This window comes from Neolamprologus multifasciatus, chromosome 23 (assembly GCF_963576455.1).
Source record: "Neolamprologus multifasciatus chromosome 23, fNeoMul1.2, whole genome shotgun sequence".
Lineage (NCBI taxonomy): Eukaryota > Metazoa > Chordata > Actinopteri > Cichliformes > Cichlidae > Neolamprologus > Neolamprologus multifasciatus.
In genome coordinates this window covers 4421633-4438426 of record NC_140460.1, presented here as the reverse complement: position 1 = coordinate 4438426, position 16794 = coordinate 4421633, and the positions used below count along the sequence as shown (strand labels likewise).

The following is a 16794-nucleotide window of genomic DNA, read 5'->3' as shown; positions in this document are numbered from 1 at the left end:
TTTAAAAAGGGGTAAAAACTCCCCAAAGTCCTCATTGTTCACTGGCGTTGTTTTACTGCACATACAAAGTAAGTAAATTATGTTGTATAAAAGGAAATGAGCTTTTATTGTTGCTTCGTGCCAGGTTTCTCGCTGCAGCGACGTCTCTGAGATGGGAACGTTTTCCTCCTGTGCACTAAATACTAGCGTTCATCGGCGCTCCGTGAGCTTCTCGGCTGACCCCACAGGTAAACCTTCTCAGTGCATGTATTGTAACACATTCATAGCTATCACATAGTGTATTTGCTGCAGGGTTTTTTTGTTTTCAAGTGTTTTTGGACAAAGCCCTGAGTGTGCCGAGTGCTTTGTCCAAATGCAGCCATCTGGGTTTGGTCTCTTAAAAAATGTGTTTACTTTCTTTTTTGGTCTGATGCCTTTAATAACATCCTAACGATAACATCGTGTAACAGTCTTGCAGATTGATTTCTGCTTTGGTTTGTTGAGCTCGTTAGGGGATATCAGTAAGTATGACGATCACTGATCAAATGCTCCCAGAATTCTTATTTCACTCAGTCCTTTCAAATGAAAGCTGCTACAAGTACACACAGATGTAAACGCTCATCTGGCCCAACATTAAATCCTGCTGCCAAAACGGTTTTTACCTGTCGGTTATGAACACAGCACCTCTTGAAGTGTCCCAGTGGGGTTAGGGTTGTTATTTGGGTCTGCATGTTATGACCGGGCCTGTGCCTCTGCCACTGTGGGAGCGATTGGTATCTCTGGAGTTTGGATGCCATCACTCTGAGTCACATTCCTCTTGCTCTTCCTGGCCAGCTTTTGTGTAATGGTGGGGCCATAAACAGTGTAAGTAATGGATGTAGCTTCTGATCCTGAAAAATAAAGCCAATTCTTTCACGGCAGCACTTTGAGACAGTGATCCACGCCTTTGTTAGCACTCGGCTGGATTACTGTAATGCACTTTATTGGGGTCAGCGCATCATATATTGGTCATCTACAGAGGGTGCAAAATGCCGCAGCTCGTCTCGAAAGTTTGTGCACATTTCCCCTGTTTTAGCTTCACTTCACTGGCTGCCCATTTCTTTTAGGATTCATTTAAAAATTCTTTTATTTACTTTTTCCATGGCCTAGCCCAGGGGTGGGCAATCTCAGTCCATGAGGGCCGGTGTCCCTGCAGGTTTTAGATGTGTCCTCGAACCAACACAGCTGATTTAAATGGCTAAATTAGCTCCTCAACATCATGAGATTCAGGTGTGTTGACCCAAGGTGAGATCTAAAACCTGCAGGGACACCGGCCCTCGTGAACTGAGATTGCCCACCCCTGGCCTAGCCCCATCTCATCTCTCTGAGCTGCTACAGCCTTAAACACCCACCCGCTCTCTCAGGTCAGCTGATCAGCTGCTCCTGAATGTACCCAGGACTGGGCGTAAACTTAGAGGAGATCGTGCTTTTGCTGTAGCAGCTCCAAAACTGTGGAACGAGCTTCCTTTAGAGATCAGACAGGCCAGTTCTTTATCTGTTTTTAAGTCACTCTTGAAAACCCACCTGGCCTTTGACACCACGTGAGATGTTGGTTTTTATTTTTATTTTTATTTTAATTTTATTTCAGTTGTTTTTAGGTGATTCGATGCTGTTTTATCTTGTTTTTGTTTTAATATAGGGCTGTTTTAATTTTGTTTTATGTGTTTTATTTATTTATTTTGCTGTTTTCTGTTATTCTATTGTTTTAACTTATTTTCTCTACAGCACTTTGTTCCTGTGCTGGGTATTTTAAAGTGCTTTATAAATAAAATTGGATTGGAATTGGATCATCATGGTTCCACCCATCTTTTTCATAAATAAGCGGGATCCAAAATCCTGCCGAGGGTGGCCGTTGCCACCTGGACTCCAGTTATTTTGTCCGTGTTACAGTAGCACCCATACAAATGCTCGGACTCAACGTTTCCCAACATTGCATATGACCAAAGCTATTCTCTTCAGCTTCAGTGGTTTGATTTGATTGGCTCGTGTGTGCATATGCCTGTTTGTACAGCTGTTCTGTGCTGGGAAAGTTTCATTTATATTTGTTTGTGTTGAAGAAATAAGCGGTACTTCTTATTTAAAGGAAATACTGTAGGCTTACTCCGAATTGTATATTTTCCTAAAAACTTGTCTTTTCCTTTTATTTATTTATTTTTCTTCTTTTTGCCTGTCCCGTTTGGCTCTTTTGCCATCAGAATTATTGTCTAAAGGCGAGGAAAGATGCCCAACGGATTTTCTTTACCAAATTGACCATCCCAGCTTTGCCGTAATGGTCCATTTGATTCATCTTTTATTATTTATTTTATTTTCACTTGCTGAATACGGGACAGACTTGACTGGGGCAAAGAAAAGGGAGAAAGAAAGAGGGAAAGAAAAACAGTTGAGAAGAGGGACGGGGGAGAAGGGCAAAAAACAAAAACCAACAGAATAAGCAGAAAAAAAATACATATATTGATCACCTGGATCACCTGTTGAGAAAGAAAAAAGAAAACAAGCAGAAGAAAACGAGAGTAATAGAATAAACAACATCACGATGATATATGGGAATATGACAGTAAATACTAAATATTAAACATTATTGTGCAGCACGTAAGATTGACTTAAACTTGTCTTTTCCTTTTAGATTCTTCTCTCCTTGGGAGTTACAGGCCAAGAACAGCGAGAGTAAGTCTAATTATAATATCAGTAACTGTAAAATACAATCAGGAATACTTCTGGTGCTACAGGACATCAGCACAACACTGTTCTGTAGTCTTCTCATTCTGCAGGTTAGGTTTGGCGGTCCATGCAGCTCTGATTTTAGTCATTTTATGAGTATCAGCGACAGATAAACACACATCAGGCTGCTGCACAGTTTTCATTTTATTATATATATATTTTATTTATATTTAATGTTTAATGCCCTGTTGTTCATACTTTTGACGCTGTGGTCAATTTCAAATCTAAACAATCATCATAGAAATTATATTGAGGAAGTTGCCAGCCTGTAAAGTGGTCTAATTTTTAGATTTGAATATAAAATGATCAATAAATAATGTAGATTTAATTCCTGAGGTGTGCGGTTTGAATTCCTTGGTTGGGAAATGTTTCAGAACACACGATTAAAGTTTAAGCTTCTAAAAATGTCCTGTATTTGTATAGCGCCTTACTAGTCCTTAAGGACTCCAAAGCGCTTTACACTACATTCAGTCATCCACACATTCACACACTGGTGATGGCAGCTACATTGTAGCGCACTGACAGAGGCGAGGCTGCCGGACACCGGGCCCTCTGACCACCACCAACGGGCAACGGGTGAAGTGTCTTGCTCAAGGACACAACGACCGAGACTGTCGGAGCCGGGGCTCGACCCGGCAACCTTCCGATTACAAGACGAACTCCCAACTCTTGAGCCACGATCGCCCTCTAAACCCTTTTGCCCTCTGAAATCTTCTAGGTGGAATCAGGATTTGTGAGGGAGGACTCTCCTCCAAAGACTCCATCCCGACACGAACCCCAAATTAAAGGCCTGCTTAGAAGTTCTGCCTCAGCTCCCTCCAACCTGACTGTACAAAACTCCAGAAATCCTTTGAGTCGCAGCAGCCATTCCCTCAGAGAAAGGTAATCCTCTTTTCTTAAAAATATTTAAAATGACTGGATGTGTCAAAATTAAAACCATTTATTCCTCATTTTAAAAGAATCTAATGGCCAGAGAACAACAAAATCTGATTTAATTTCTCGTCATTATTCTCTGGACAAACTGAAGGCAGGTGTCATGTTTTCATTCGTTACCAAAAAGTCAAATAAAACCTGTCAGAAACTATTTGAATGGCATATCTGAGAAACGAGCAGGGGTTCATTCACACTAAAGCTGACTGTGAAGAAGTGTAGTCTACTTTGAAGCACACAGACAGGTTAGAAAGCTTCCAGCATCACCAACCTCTGCAGTTTTTTGTTGATTCACATGCTGATGACAGAAAAAAGCGAATACGCAGTTAATGCGGTGCATGTTTGTAACCCGGTGAAGCATGAAATCTTAAGGTGTTTATCAGGAATACACTCTGAGCCCCGGAGTTAAGTTTTTCTGGCCACAAAAAACAAATCTGATTGTGTTCATACTTGAGGTACACACAGGAGTGAACATAATCCTCCTTTTTTTTGTGATGTTTGTCCTGAATTTATCCTGATCCATCTGTGTAAATCATCTGTTTGCTCAAAAGATCTTAAAAGCAAAACATGCACCTGTAGGAGTCTCATTACAGTGTACAGCAAATATATGGAAATCCCGTGAGATGTTAGTCATACGCTGCTGCTGCTGGTCTGTGAGGTGTGAGTGTTTATGTGTGTTTGTACACGCACATCCAATCTTTAATTTTGATCACACTCGACAGGCAGGATGAATTCTCCTCCACCTTTTAAATTACAGAAGCTGATGTCTTGTCATGTTTGTTCATTACTGAGAGAGGAGGCAGAGAGAAGGGAAAACAAAGAGGAAAATGGTATTGATTTGTGTTTCAGCTCGAGACTGATGCATTTGACCCGATGCACACTTTAATACATTCAGAGAGACCTTGTCATCGATCACAGCAGCCACGAGTTGACAACGCCGATGGGACCGATGCTCCGTTTTGTTTGTTTGTTTGTTTCTGCTTCCCTTTTCCGTCCGCTCAGTCCATAAGTAAACAGTGGAATCAATGGACAATCTTAAACTGCAAAGTAAATTGCAGGAAATGAATGATACTTTTCCCTCAATTGGAAACGCGACAGGATTTGCTGGGTGGGAGATTAGAGTGGGCCTTTGTAGATTCCCCGCGACAGGGAGAGGGGCACGTCTTACCACGAATCTTTGATCTATAAAGAAAATGACAGATGCCAGTGGCAGCGTTTGCCCCCTAAGCCCCGGAGTCTCAGTCTATTCATGTCTCTGGATGATTTGTCCTTGATGACTTTTTGAAGCAGGTAGTGTGTTTATCTGATTACAGATGAAAAGCTTCCCTTCCCGACACGAGCCGGGCCGAGACACCAGTCGGTCTGTCAGTCATCACCCCTCCGCCACCGACAAATAAACTGCCGGAATTTATTTTTGTTAGTGGGATCTCCAGTTTCGTAACTGTCCGCGGTCAACGCGCAGACACATTTACACTGGGCCGATGGAGTCCGTTTATGCCGCCAGTTTAACGCGTAGCTGGTCGAGGCCCCACAAAAATGTAAATGCGGAGGAATGAAAGTCAAAATGAGGGTTTAGATGGAGTTTTAAATGTTGTTTATGAAGGTTATGCACTACCAGGGTGTCGGCTCTGTCAGCCACTCGTCTTACCTTGGGTTACAGCACAGACTAGTGGACAAAAGAAGGTCTTGTAAGGAGAAGTGTTTTTGTTAATGTATTTATTAATGAAGAGTCTGTGATCACACACACAATGTTAATTAAGGATTTATTAGAATAAACATTTTAATCTTGGGGACCTTTTAAACAAAGTCTACGGCTGTATCCCAATTCAGGGTCTGCAGCCTTAAAGGCCGCAATTTAAGGCCGATTACGTCACAGCAACGCGACGAAGGCTGTCCCAATTCGAAGGCTGCTCGAAATGCGGCCCTCAAATGCGTCCTTCATTTCCCTGAATTTTAAGGACGTGGCGGTGTAGACTTCGTGGCCCAACATATCCCAGAATGCATAGCGCGGCGGTGGGTGTGGATAATGTGTGGATGGTGTTTTGCCGAAAAAAACGGCGGCTGAGGGGCGCCCGAAGAGTAACTTAGTAAACTAAGTACTGAATATTATGTCACTTATTTATGTGCAAATGTTTAATAATGAAGAACATCAAAACATTACTGTTGGCCACATGTCGGCAAAGTTATGTGACATTAGTGACGTTTGTACTAACTTGGTTTTAAAGCCTTTACTTTAAAATATACGCCGTTCAATAGCTGAGCTTAATCAGAGAATGATCAAAGCTCATGTAGAAACAAACAAACAAATGAACAAAAGATGTTCTCCTTCATTTCTGTCAAAGCTGTATGAAACGTTTCCAGCTGTTAGTGTCATGGTTGCTAGGCAGCCTGGGCAGCGCAAGGGAGGCTAGACCGTCCCATTTCACAAGCCTCGCACTTCCGGCCTTAGCGGTTTTTAAGTACGCGACCTTCGAGGATCGTTGAGGCTGCGTACTTTAAGGCTGCAGACCCTGAATTGGGATACAGCCTACATCTATGCTTAGCTTTGAGGAATAAACTTTGAGGGTTGAAGACAAAGATCAAATTAAATCGAAGCTGTTGCAGCAATTTTTCTGTCTGTTTTTTGTTTAGTAAAGCCTGATGATAACCTGACACAACGACCAAGATACCTGTTAGTGAAAGTTTTCCATCTTCTACTTTGTGTTCCAGACTCAGAGCCAGTCAGACCAGTCCTCCACACTGGGAGCAAATCCACAGACGAGTCCAGAGGATTCTTCAGACTCACAAAACAAACTGGGACCAAAGAGCGAGCTTTGACCTTTAACCCTCTGATCTGACTTAGAAGAGACCAAATTATGGAAGTTGCTGTACTCAGAGTTTTAATTATTAGAGCAGTGACTGATAATGCACATATCACAGTCATATTTAAAAACAGAGGTTCTGCAGGCTACCAGTTTTGTACATACAGACACTAACACGTTAGCCTGTCACAGATATGCACGTGTATCTTAATTAAGCTCCATTTCTTGTTCACTTAAATTGCAAACCTTCCCAGCACGTGCTGATTTGCTTTTGTTGGTGCAGAGGTTACGTTCAAAAGCATCGAGGCACCACTTCACTCCCACCTATCAGCTGGGCTCTTTTAAAAAAGAAAAAACCTGATGGTGTAACCAAAGTGAGACATCGCCTAATTTCTCTAAAGCTGTGTGTGAAATTGGCTCAGGTATAAAGAAGCTACAGTTTGTGCGTGTGCGCGCGTAGGAAGTGACATAGTGGATGTAAGCTGCAGCTGTTAAGGGCTCATCTCTTGCAACACAAAGAAGAGACAAGACGGTAGCCAAGAGCCACTGTTGGGATCCAAGAGCTACAAGAGACTGCAGAGATTTGAGAGGGAGAGTGAGGAGGAACAAAGGTAAGCCTGAATGAAAGCACAGCAGACTCAAAGAGCTTTAATGAAAAAAATTAAGGCATTCACTTTCACAGCCTTGCACCGAAACATCTGAAGTGTGTGTAATGTTTCTGTGCTACTGACACGGAGGTCATGTGACACAGGGGTATTTTATTCTGCTGTCAGAGCGTGGAGGCTCGTTTCACCTTGAATCCTGAGCTGGAACTACAGCAGATAACGACGCAGTTTTGTTTTTGTGAGTGGTTGTTGTTAACATGATGCAACATACGACTTTACAGAGGCTTGTAAGTGGAGGGATTTAACCATGCTAAGGTAACTTCAGGGTTAACCCTGATTTTTCAGTATTACAGAGGCCGTCGACATCAGGTCGCGCTCTAAAACGCACAGGAGCAATAAGTTTAACACCAAAATTTCAGCAAAGAACATTTTGACGACCCCAAAGTTTGTTTCAGATCACGAGCTCTTAGAAAATTAATGAATTGCACCATGATTTTTTTTTGCTGTGTATTTTAGTGGGACTGATTGCTGTGCAGCAAAGCTTTTACACTTGAATTGATAAAACTAAAAGTTCAGATGTAAATATAAGCATGTACACCATATTTAAGGATGTTTTCAAATATTGTTCTTACTGAATCAACTTGTCTGGGACTGTGTGTTTTACACAGCCAGCCTCTCGATGTATACACATGTAAACAGTCTATCCGAAGTGTCATGAATGAGTGTTTAATTTCCAAAACATTAAAAACGCTTCAAAAAGCCATTTTGTATTGAAGAGCTTCATTTCTAAATGAGAGAAACGCCCCTCAGAGTCACTGTTCATCACATCAAGTCTTCAGATTTACTTCTTATGGAATTTCTTCTTCTTCTTGTTCTTCTTGCCAGCTTCCTGTGCTGCTTTCTCTGCCATAACATGCTGGTACCTCTTTTTGTTTTTCCTGGGAAGAGAAGAAAAGTGTGTATTTAATGTTTGTCTTTTTGTATCCACTAACAACAAACTGTAAACTGTGGTCTGTAAATTAGTTTACCTTTGCTACGGCAGAGAAATTAAAGATCACTAAATGTACGAGTCCGATATTTCTACGCCTCAGAAATGAAGAACTGGAACAGACACATGTTGTAAATGTCTGTAATTATTTGTGACGGACAGAAATATTTAGTCCTGTGTTTCATGCTTATCTTGGTTAAGCGTGAATAAGAAGTCACCTCGTCCAAAAAAAGCATTTCACCTGTGAGGTTCTAGCAGCTAATGGAAGTGCTATGTATTTAACTGGTAGTGTGGGTCCCTTGAAGGTGGACACTGCCCCACCCTGACATCATGTGTCATTCAGGTAGGTCAAGGTGTGAGTGGGAGTTAAATTGCCTGGGAGGGCATCTCAATACTGCGTTACACGTAGCTTAGGCCTCCACATTAGTTCAGCGATGGTTGTTCCAGGCGGATGTAAATGACCTTTGCTCCTCAAAAATTCACATGCTGTCTCATCATGTGACTAACGACTCAGGACTATATTTCACTTCTAGTGATGACAACCTCACTAGAAGTGAAATATTTCATCACCTGTCAGAAGCGAAGAGCCTTTTGGATGACGTGAAACATCTAGAAACTTAAAAAGAAGTCTAGTTGCCGTTAGCTCAAGTGGTTAAAACTACCGTGATGTGAATGCAGACCCACACGGACAAACCCTTTTAACCCTCTCAGGCTCAAATTAAGTTATAGTTGCTAATGCACAACCAAGTCCTGCAGTGGTACTTCTGAGTAAAAAAAAACTCATAAAATATGTATGTGGGGTAATCAGGTTGTTAGTTTTTAACTGTTGCAAATCGTCAACGCCTGCCTCGAGAGGGTTAAATTTTACTTTTCCAACTACACCTGAGGAGGATGCACAAACTAAATGTCTACAATCATTTGTCGGCTGACATAGTGGTGGCATTGTGGTTCCTTTTATGCTCTTAACCATATATAATTTAAAGTGACTGAAAAAAATATAATTTCTGTTAATTTTTGAGTGAGTATTTCCAAGTCTACATGCCCAGTGGAGGTAGAGGGTGGAAGGGGCGATGTCTCATAATAAAACCACACCCACTGCAGGTGCCCACTTACTGTCTGAACTCTGCATCAGCGAGCAGCTCCTCCACAATGGTTCTCTTCCTCTCCTTCTTAGGGATACGGGAATGATAGAAGTCAGCAGCGTTGTCCACCACTGTACCAACCTGCAACACACACACACAGGAAAACATCACACTTAGTGTATTCCCTGAGTGCTCTGGACTATAAAAACAAAGTTAACAAACTTTTACAAAATCAATATTGATAACCACAAGTGTAAAGAACTGAGAAGCAGGAGGACAGTTCCACCGACCTGAAAGTATTTGGGAAAGCCATCTCTGTCGTTCTTCTTGTAGAACCTCTTAGGATCCAAGGATGCTCTCATCTTCAGCACTTGGAGGTCTCCTTTCAGCTCCTGAGTGATCTCCGGGGCCTTCATGTTAAACCAACCATCCCCTGTTGACTTCTCCCTCTCTGCCTGGGGAAAGAAAAGTGATGCAGACTGCTAAGAAACAACATTTGTGATGACTACCGTTTACTATTTTAGGTATGTGTCACAGGTGACTGCACAAATGCAGAGAATAAAACTAGAATTGACCAATCAAAGCAATTTTTTTTAAACTTACTCTGCGTTTCAGCTTTAGGGCATGTTTGGATTCACTGTATGGCGGCACAGCATCTTTTTTTTCAAAGTCTGGTCCAATCACACTCTTCTTCATCACCTGCGGACATCAACACAAACCACAACTCTCAAAAACAACTGAACTGTCAGAACAGAAGATAAAAAGGTCAAAGTCAGTGAGAACTGTAGAGAAACCTTTAATAACGCCACCTCATCGCCCTTGCATAGCTTTGGAGTTCATTATTCATTCTACACCACAGATCACCTTCAAGAAGAGGGGGGAAAGAAAAAAATCAATCGCTTATTTACCTCATCTTGGATCTTCTTTTCCTTTAGTTTTTGCAGTGAACTGGAGAGAGGCTTTGATTTGCTGCCATCAAAACTGATGTATAAACCCCCGAGCTCCTTCACTTTGAGGCCGGGGTCAATACGGCTGGACAACTCTTTCCTGAAATTAATAGGCACAGGAATAAAAATTCCTCAGGAGGAGCAGTCGTGTCTCATTTCTCACCTCTGCACAGGTATAATAAAATCTAACGATGTGTCTGAACACCGTGGCTCCACCGTCTGCATGCTAACCTCACGAAAAGATTAAACCCAAAACGAGCTGATGCGAACATATTCAGCTGTGCTGCAGATACACTGCTGTCCTCAAATAATAAAACACCTAAAAGTGCCGCCCCGTCGTACAATACATGATTGTTTATAATAAATGTTATATATTGACAGTCCCACGTACACAGTGCATGCTGCCAGATAGCATATAACACCAAATGTGTCTCAATGCGCAGCTGCAAATAGTCCCTAACATTATTGTACCTAAAAGTTTTTAAACAGAGCTCTGAGGTCTTAGGACATTATTTGGGCTTGATTTTTTGTTTTGAAAAAAAGTTAATTTTGGTTTGTGCTTCAGGTTGGTGCTAAATTTCTTCATCAGCGCTATCATTATTAATGATACCTGGCAACAGTAATATAATGTAGTAGAGGTACTGGTGCGGATTTTTCCCCAAGCTAATAATTTCTCGTTTCAAGTCTCTATGCTAAGCTAACCAGCGTTACATTTACTGTGTGGAATCGATCTTCTCATCAGAAAAGACGGTAGGGCTGTTCATATAACGATATATATCGGATGACGATATAAAAACATCTATCGTTTCATTTTACGCTATCGTTTGTTTCGTGGTGTCGCAAAATAAACTCTTTACGGCAATATTTTTTCATCGTTTTGATGGTCACTGTAGTGGCTATATTAATTTCTTAAAGTTCTCTCTTTCTCTTATACTTTATACAACCACACTACAGACGGACAAGCGCCTGTTTTTATGCGTTGTGGTTAGCAACAACGACGGTAACAGCATGTGTGTCCGCTTGTTTATGTTCCACATAAACCTTTCACAATAAAGCTCAAGATCCTGTTGAGACTTTTCAAAATAAACTGAATCACGTGAAAGAGCAGATTATTTACAGATGAGAAGTAAAAAAAGAGCCGCCAGGTGCTAAAAAATAAACCTTAGACTCAAACGTTAGAACAGGCTTTTCCCCGCAGCACGCCGTGTAATAAATACTCACAAAGAAAACGGTGGCCGTTACAACTTATGTCTAAAAATGTAAAGTTTCATTCATCGTTAAAACACTCGACTCCAGCTACATGACACGCAGCTGGAAACACTTCCCGCAAGACGAGCTGGCCGAGATTCACAGAATTTACAGAAAATGTTACATTTTTGTGATTTATATCGTTATCAGGACGATAGAATTCTTATATCAGGATATGAGATTTTGGTCATATTGCACAGCCCTAGAAGACGGTAAAAAAAAGTTGTCCTTTCTGAAGTGTCAAATGACTGTTTTCAATAAAGTATTGCTCAAAATTGGTTCTGCCAGAGGTTTCTTCCTGTTAGAAGGGAGTTTTTCCTTCCCACTGTCGCCAAAGTGCTTGCTCATGGAGGGTCATGTGATTGTTGGGTTTTTTTTTTTTCTTCTCTCTTCTCTTTTCACCTTACAATATAAAGCGCCTTGAGGTGACTGCTATTGTGGTTTGGTGCTGTATAAATAACATTGAACTGAAACTTTCAAACCATTTAATGAAATAAAGTGTACCTACACATCTACTTTTAAATCTGATAATCATCTACATCGGGGGTGTCCAACTCCTGGCCTCTGGGCCAATATCCTGCAGGCATTAGATGCGTCCTTAAACCAACACAGCTGATTTAAATGGCTAAATGACCTCCTCAACATGTCTTGAAGTTCTCCAGAGGCCTGGTAATGAACTAATCATGTGATTCAGGTGTGTTGACCCAGGGTGAGATCTAAAACCTGCAGGACACTGGCCCTGAGGCCTGGAGTTGGAAACCCCTGAGCTAAATGGTTACCAAAAGATTCTAATGTATTTGGTATTTTGATTATTATCAAACTATGAAATGACCCCTCTTGCCCTGTAGATGGAGGCATTGCTTTCCTTGAATAGACCGGATACAGGATAAAGATGAGCACTACAAAACCATTTGCCTTGATTCAAGTGACCATTGCGGTGGGCCCAAACCACAGATTCCAAAGGTTCAGGTTTTTCCTTTAATCTGTCACATGGCTCTACGGTTCTAATTCCTCTAATGTACTTACACATGAGAGTTTCTGCTCGAGAACAGGACTTTAGCATCGTTGTCATCGTCCTCGCCCTCGTCGCCGGCCTCATCCACAAACTCCTCGTCTTGCTCCTCCTCCTCAGCTTTCTGCGTGCTTGCCTCTTCGTCCCATCGCTCCTCTTTGTAGTACAGTTCATCTGCGTCTTCTCCCGGCCGCTTGTCAATCATAAACAGTCCCTCAATTGATGCAGCTCCAGCTTCTGACTTGCTACAAATTCCCCCTCTCCTATCCTTCCCCCTGTATCCCGAATCCTCCTCTTCAGAAACTTCCCTCTCCTCCTCCTCCTCTTCCTCCTCCTCATCACTGCTGTCCAGCAGACTGACTGCTGTCCTCTTCTCCACGATGACGTCTTTGGGTTCAGAGTCACAACCTGCTGTAACCTTGTGCTGCTGATATGATGTTACCTGAATTGACTCAACCACCTGCTGAGATGCGCTGACTTCCATTTCCTCCCCCACACTAGGCCGGTTTTCTACGATGACATCATCATCCACAGACTCATCTGGCAGAGGTGGGAGGAGGTCCACAGCTTTCTGCGTCTCCTTGGCCTCCTCTGTGGTTGCCAAGGCCCTCTCACATGTTGTTTCTGTAACTGATTGGCAAGGCTTTAACCGCTCTGGTGATGGGACTGTTTCCTGCATCACTTCCATCTCTAAAGTGTCCTCGTCTTCATTTCCAGCAGACGGCTCCTCCTGCTGGTTTTTGCTGACCACTGCAGGCTCGCTCACAGGTTCTGAGGGAGATGCATGGGAATCTTCTTTAGAGGCGAAATCCGTTTCCTTTTTCACGGTGCTATTCACACCCTCGTGATCTTCTACCGTTTGGCTCTCATCTTCCTCCACCACCGTTTCATCTGCATCCTCAGCGATCAGTGTGCTTTCTAATTTAGAATCGTTTAATGTGCTGCCCTCCTCGGCAGATTCTGACGCATTTTCTACGACGACGCTGCAGTCCTTGGCTGAGCGCCTGGAGGCCGGAGCGCCCCGGCTGCTGGTCCCCGAGCCTGTGCGGCTGCTGCAGGGGGTCCCTCTGGCTCGTGTGGAGCTGGGGGTCCCCAATTGGGAATGCACATCCATAGCGTCGGAGTCTGAATCCATGGCTCTGAGAGTTGTCGACCTGGTCCTCCCACTTCTGCGACTGGTCAAACTGTAAGTAGGCCCGGACTCAAACCCTTCAGAGTCACAAGACGGAGGTTCACTAAGCTCTGCAGGGGCTGCAGCCTTTCCTCTCACTGCCCTGGTCTGTCGACGTGTTGGAGCCGGAGGCTGAGAGCTTCCTGACGGCTCGTCTAGATGCATAGGAATGGGACTAGTTTTTCTTCTGGATCTCGTAACTCTGCGAGTAGAGGACTTGGACACATCAGCTCCTGACACACTGGAAATGCAGCTGTCAGCGTCGGAGAGCTCAGACTCCCCAGTTTGGGGTTTGGCAGATGATCTGGTACGAGCTTTTCTCTGACTTCTGGTGGCTCTCTGGGAATCGGACACCACGGAGCTGCAGGACCCGGTGTCCAGCTCCAGGACAGCTTTTACATCTTCCACCTCGACACGAGCAGCGGCTGAGCTTTCGGCCTTCTTTCTCGCGCTCCTTAAGCCACGTTTTGATGCAGACACTGCAGATGAGCACGACTCCACCTCAGATATCTCCTCCTCTTCCTTGTTAACTTTGCGGGTCTGTCTCCTCCCCCTGGTACGCGTCACTGGCAGTTCAATGTTGGACACCACTGAGCAGCAGGACTCCGCCTCTGACACATCCGCCTCATGGACGGAGCCCACCGGGGTGGAGGGCTGCTCCGGACTGTGAAGCCTCGAAGCTCTGCTGCATCTCTTTTTTGTGGTGGTCGAGGGAGAATCTGAATTTTGTGCAGCACTTTGCTCAAGCTGACTGCAGGACTCCAGAACGGCATTGTGGGTAGGACTTTCTGCTTGCTTAGTAGTCCTCCTGGTTCTCCGAGCAGTGGAAGGAGTGGCCTGTGTGAAAGAAGCGAGGCACAGTTAGTGGTAAGGCTAGTTCACAGCAACATGGCTGAGACGATAAGCAGAAGATAAATCTGGTGACATTTTACTGTCAAGAACTCAGACAGAGAGCTTGATATCCTGCAACAAATGCACTAGTTTCCAATACTAATGAGTCACAAAAAATCCTGTATAATGAACGGCATGTACAATTTACACCTGGAGAGGCTTTTAATGGCTTCCCTCTACATCTGATCGCTTGGTCTCAAACCGGCCAGTACGTAGCCTGAGATCCTCAGACAGAAACCTTTCATCTGTTCCCGAGGCATGGCTGAAAATGCCTCACAGTCAAAGCCCTGAAGCTTTGGAACGAGCTGCACAAAAAATCAAAGTATGCCGAGTCCATAACCTTCTTTAAATCCAATCCAAACACTTTATGCTAGATTAAAATCGTAGCTTTGGTAGTTCTTGTTCAGGTGTTTCATGCGTTTCCTTTTTCCAAACATAACGCTTCTCTTTTCACCCAGGAAGTCCTGGTTAGCAGGGAGCACCTCATTCAGGCTTCTAGCTTGTTCATCTGATCTTTAGCGGACTGCAGGTGGGGGAAGAGCTGTCCTTTTTACAGAGCCGTGGTTTTCACCTTGCCTACACACACAAAGGCTTTTAATTGCTCAGTTACCAATACAAGTTCCTTTCTGCCCTCACGGACTGCAAGCCCTGCTTTTACAGCAATCTCTGTTGACCAATCGCTCCCGAGCAGCGCAGCAGTGAATCGTCTCCTTATGCTTGCCTTCCTGATCAGCTTTTTCTGAAGTCTATAGCAGAGTTATCATCCTTTAACGTTTATTTTAAGTCTTACATTTTTGTTTTCAATTTCAGGTTCCAGACTAATTTTATGAGTGATATTTTCAGATTGTCCTCCTCCTTTTGTCTGCTTCACTATGTGTGTAACACTACACTATTGGGCCAAATATGTGTTTTAGGTTATTTAATAATAAAGGATGATTTACTCATAAATATACACTGATTAGTGAGTTATTAATTTTTTTAAAGAAATTGATGAGTTTCCATAAACTTAGAATTAATCAATCAAAAATATGCGTAACGAGGTGATGGTTAGTGAAAGCCGCCATGTTTCCTTACTATCATGAATACAGTGACTGAGCTGTACAGTGACATCACCCTTCAGGCCTCTACCACACGAAAACATGTATAAAAATGCTGATTTACTCCTGATGTTGTTACAATTACTTATTGTCAGTAGATTAGACACGTGACCCTGGTGTTTTAAGACAACAACAGCTAAATTATGCAAGTTAATGTTAGGCTCCGGTGTCACGTTTCCCTCTGACAAACAGTTTGTTACAGTCTCACACTGTGTGACAGTTTATTTGCTAAGTGTCCAAGTCCAGCAGAGTTAGGTCCACTCTAACGAAAGTTTCATAGTCTTACAGCCTCCTCTAGATAAAACAGACACGGACACCAGCCGAGGTAAACAGCAGACTGACAGCCTACACGCCAGAGCTGTTTGTCCTACAGCGGCCACCGTAGACGGGATTTTTACACACTTATAAAAACATAATTCAGCTGATCGAACGCCTCGGTCTACTGACATCTAGTGGTGAAATCGTGCACACTAAACCTTTAAACATTTCAAAACAGTAAAAATAATACAAACACACTTGCAACAAACATATACAACCATGGCTAAAACTGAATTTTTAAAAATTCGTTTTAGTTTTTAGCCTAACAGTTAACTAAATTCTCTACAATAAACTTGGCCCAATGTATTTGTGCATTAACTCATCTCCACCATTACGTGGCGTTAGAAATCCTAATAGCTATATTAAGCTAACAGCTAATAAATAAACAGCTAATAGCTTCTCATTACCACCTTTTTCTTGAGGTTCGCGTAGTTTTGTTATACAGAAATATAACTGGAGTCGAATTTATTTATGTGGGCCTTCTCGTGATCTACTTTTAGCACTTTATGTGGAAATCTGTTGATTTTTTGGTCATATTTACACAAAAACACGAGATGTTTACTCAAGCAGCACTTTATGGGAGTTAGACAGAAAACACGAGTAGGAGAAGAAACTAAAACTAAGAGATGCTGTTATTTAGTCCGGATGTTTCTGTTTTCTGCGCGGATCCCTCACAACATGAACACAAGCTGGTACCGGGTGAAGTCCACGTGAAGCTGGGGCAGATCCACACATCAGCTCTCACACACGTGCCAGGCGTATAACTCACTACCTGGACCTCCAAGTGACACCTGAACATCTGCAGCTTCCAATAATCTCCCTCTGTGACACGTACCTGGACCTCAGAGCGCTGCTCCGGGTCTGTTTTAGCTGGGGAGCTCACACGCACTCCTCTCCTGGTGGCCACCATCTTGCACTCTCACAACTCTACTCACTTCCGGTATGAAGGCTAGACCCGACTAGTCAAA

At 43.0% G+C, this 16794-nt stretch overlaps 2 protein-coding genes across 3 annotated transcripts in view; one reads left to right on the top strand and one right to left on the bottom strand.

The window, feature by feature from the left end:
• Window positions 1-7835, top strand: part of spata6 (spermatogenesis associated 6) — a 20937-nt gene extending 13102 nt beyond the window's left edge. For both annotated transcript variants that reach the window (XM_085151376.1, XM_085151375.1), the window contains 4 exons: window positions 125-227; window positions 2642-2682; window positions 3455-3618; window positions 6376-7835. In XM_085151376.1, the coding sequence (XP_085007502.1) occupies window positions 125-227; window positions 2642-2682; window positions 3455-3618; window positions 6376-6490 (423 nt within the window). In that variant the 3' untranslated portion in view covers window positions 6491-7835. The remainder of the gene's footprint in view (window positions 1-124; window positions 228-2641; window positions 2683-3454; window positions 3619-6375) is intronic.
• On the bottom strand, window positions 6814-16794 carry dnttip2 (deoxynucleotidyltransferase, terminal, interacting protein 2). The gene is made up of 7 exons (XM_085151346.1): window positions 16662-16794; window positions 12364-14357; window positions 10051-10189; window positions 9746-9841; window positions 9433-9597; window positions 9174-9283; window positions 6814-8010 (listed from the first exon to the last, which is right to left on the bottom strand). Exons 1-7 carry the CDS (start codon window positions 16734-16736, stop codon window positions 7914-7916), a joined length of 2676 nt encoding a protein of 891 aa, XP_085007472.1. The 5' UTR covers window positions 16737-16794; the 3' UTR covers window positions 6814-7913.

Excerpts from the sequence above, each read along its gene's own strand:
- dnttip2 (XM_085151346.1), bottom strand. The coding sequence starts at position 16,736 with ATGGTGGCCACCAGGAGAGGAGTGCGTGTGAGCTCCCCAGCTAAAACA. Across the intron at positions 9,598-9,745 it reads CCCTAAAGCTGAAACGCAGA|GCAGAGAGGGAGAAGTCAAC; the intron begins GTAAGTTTAAAA and ends TTCTTTCCCCAG. Across the intron at positions 9,284-9,432 it reads GCTTTCCCAAATACTTTCAG|GTTGGTACAGTGGTGGACAA; the intron begins GTCGGTGGAACT and ends TGTGTGTTGCAG.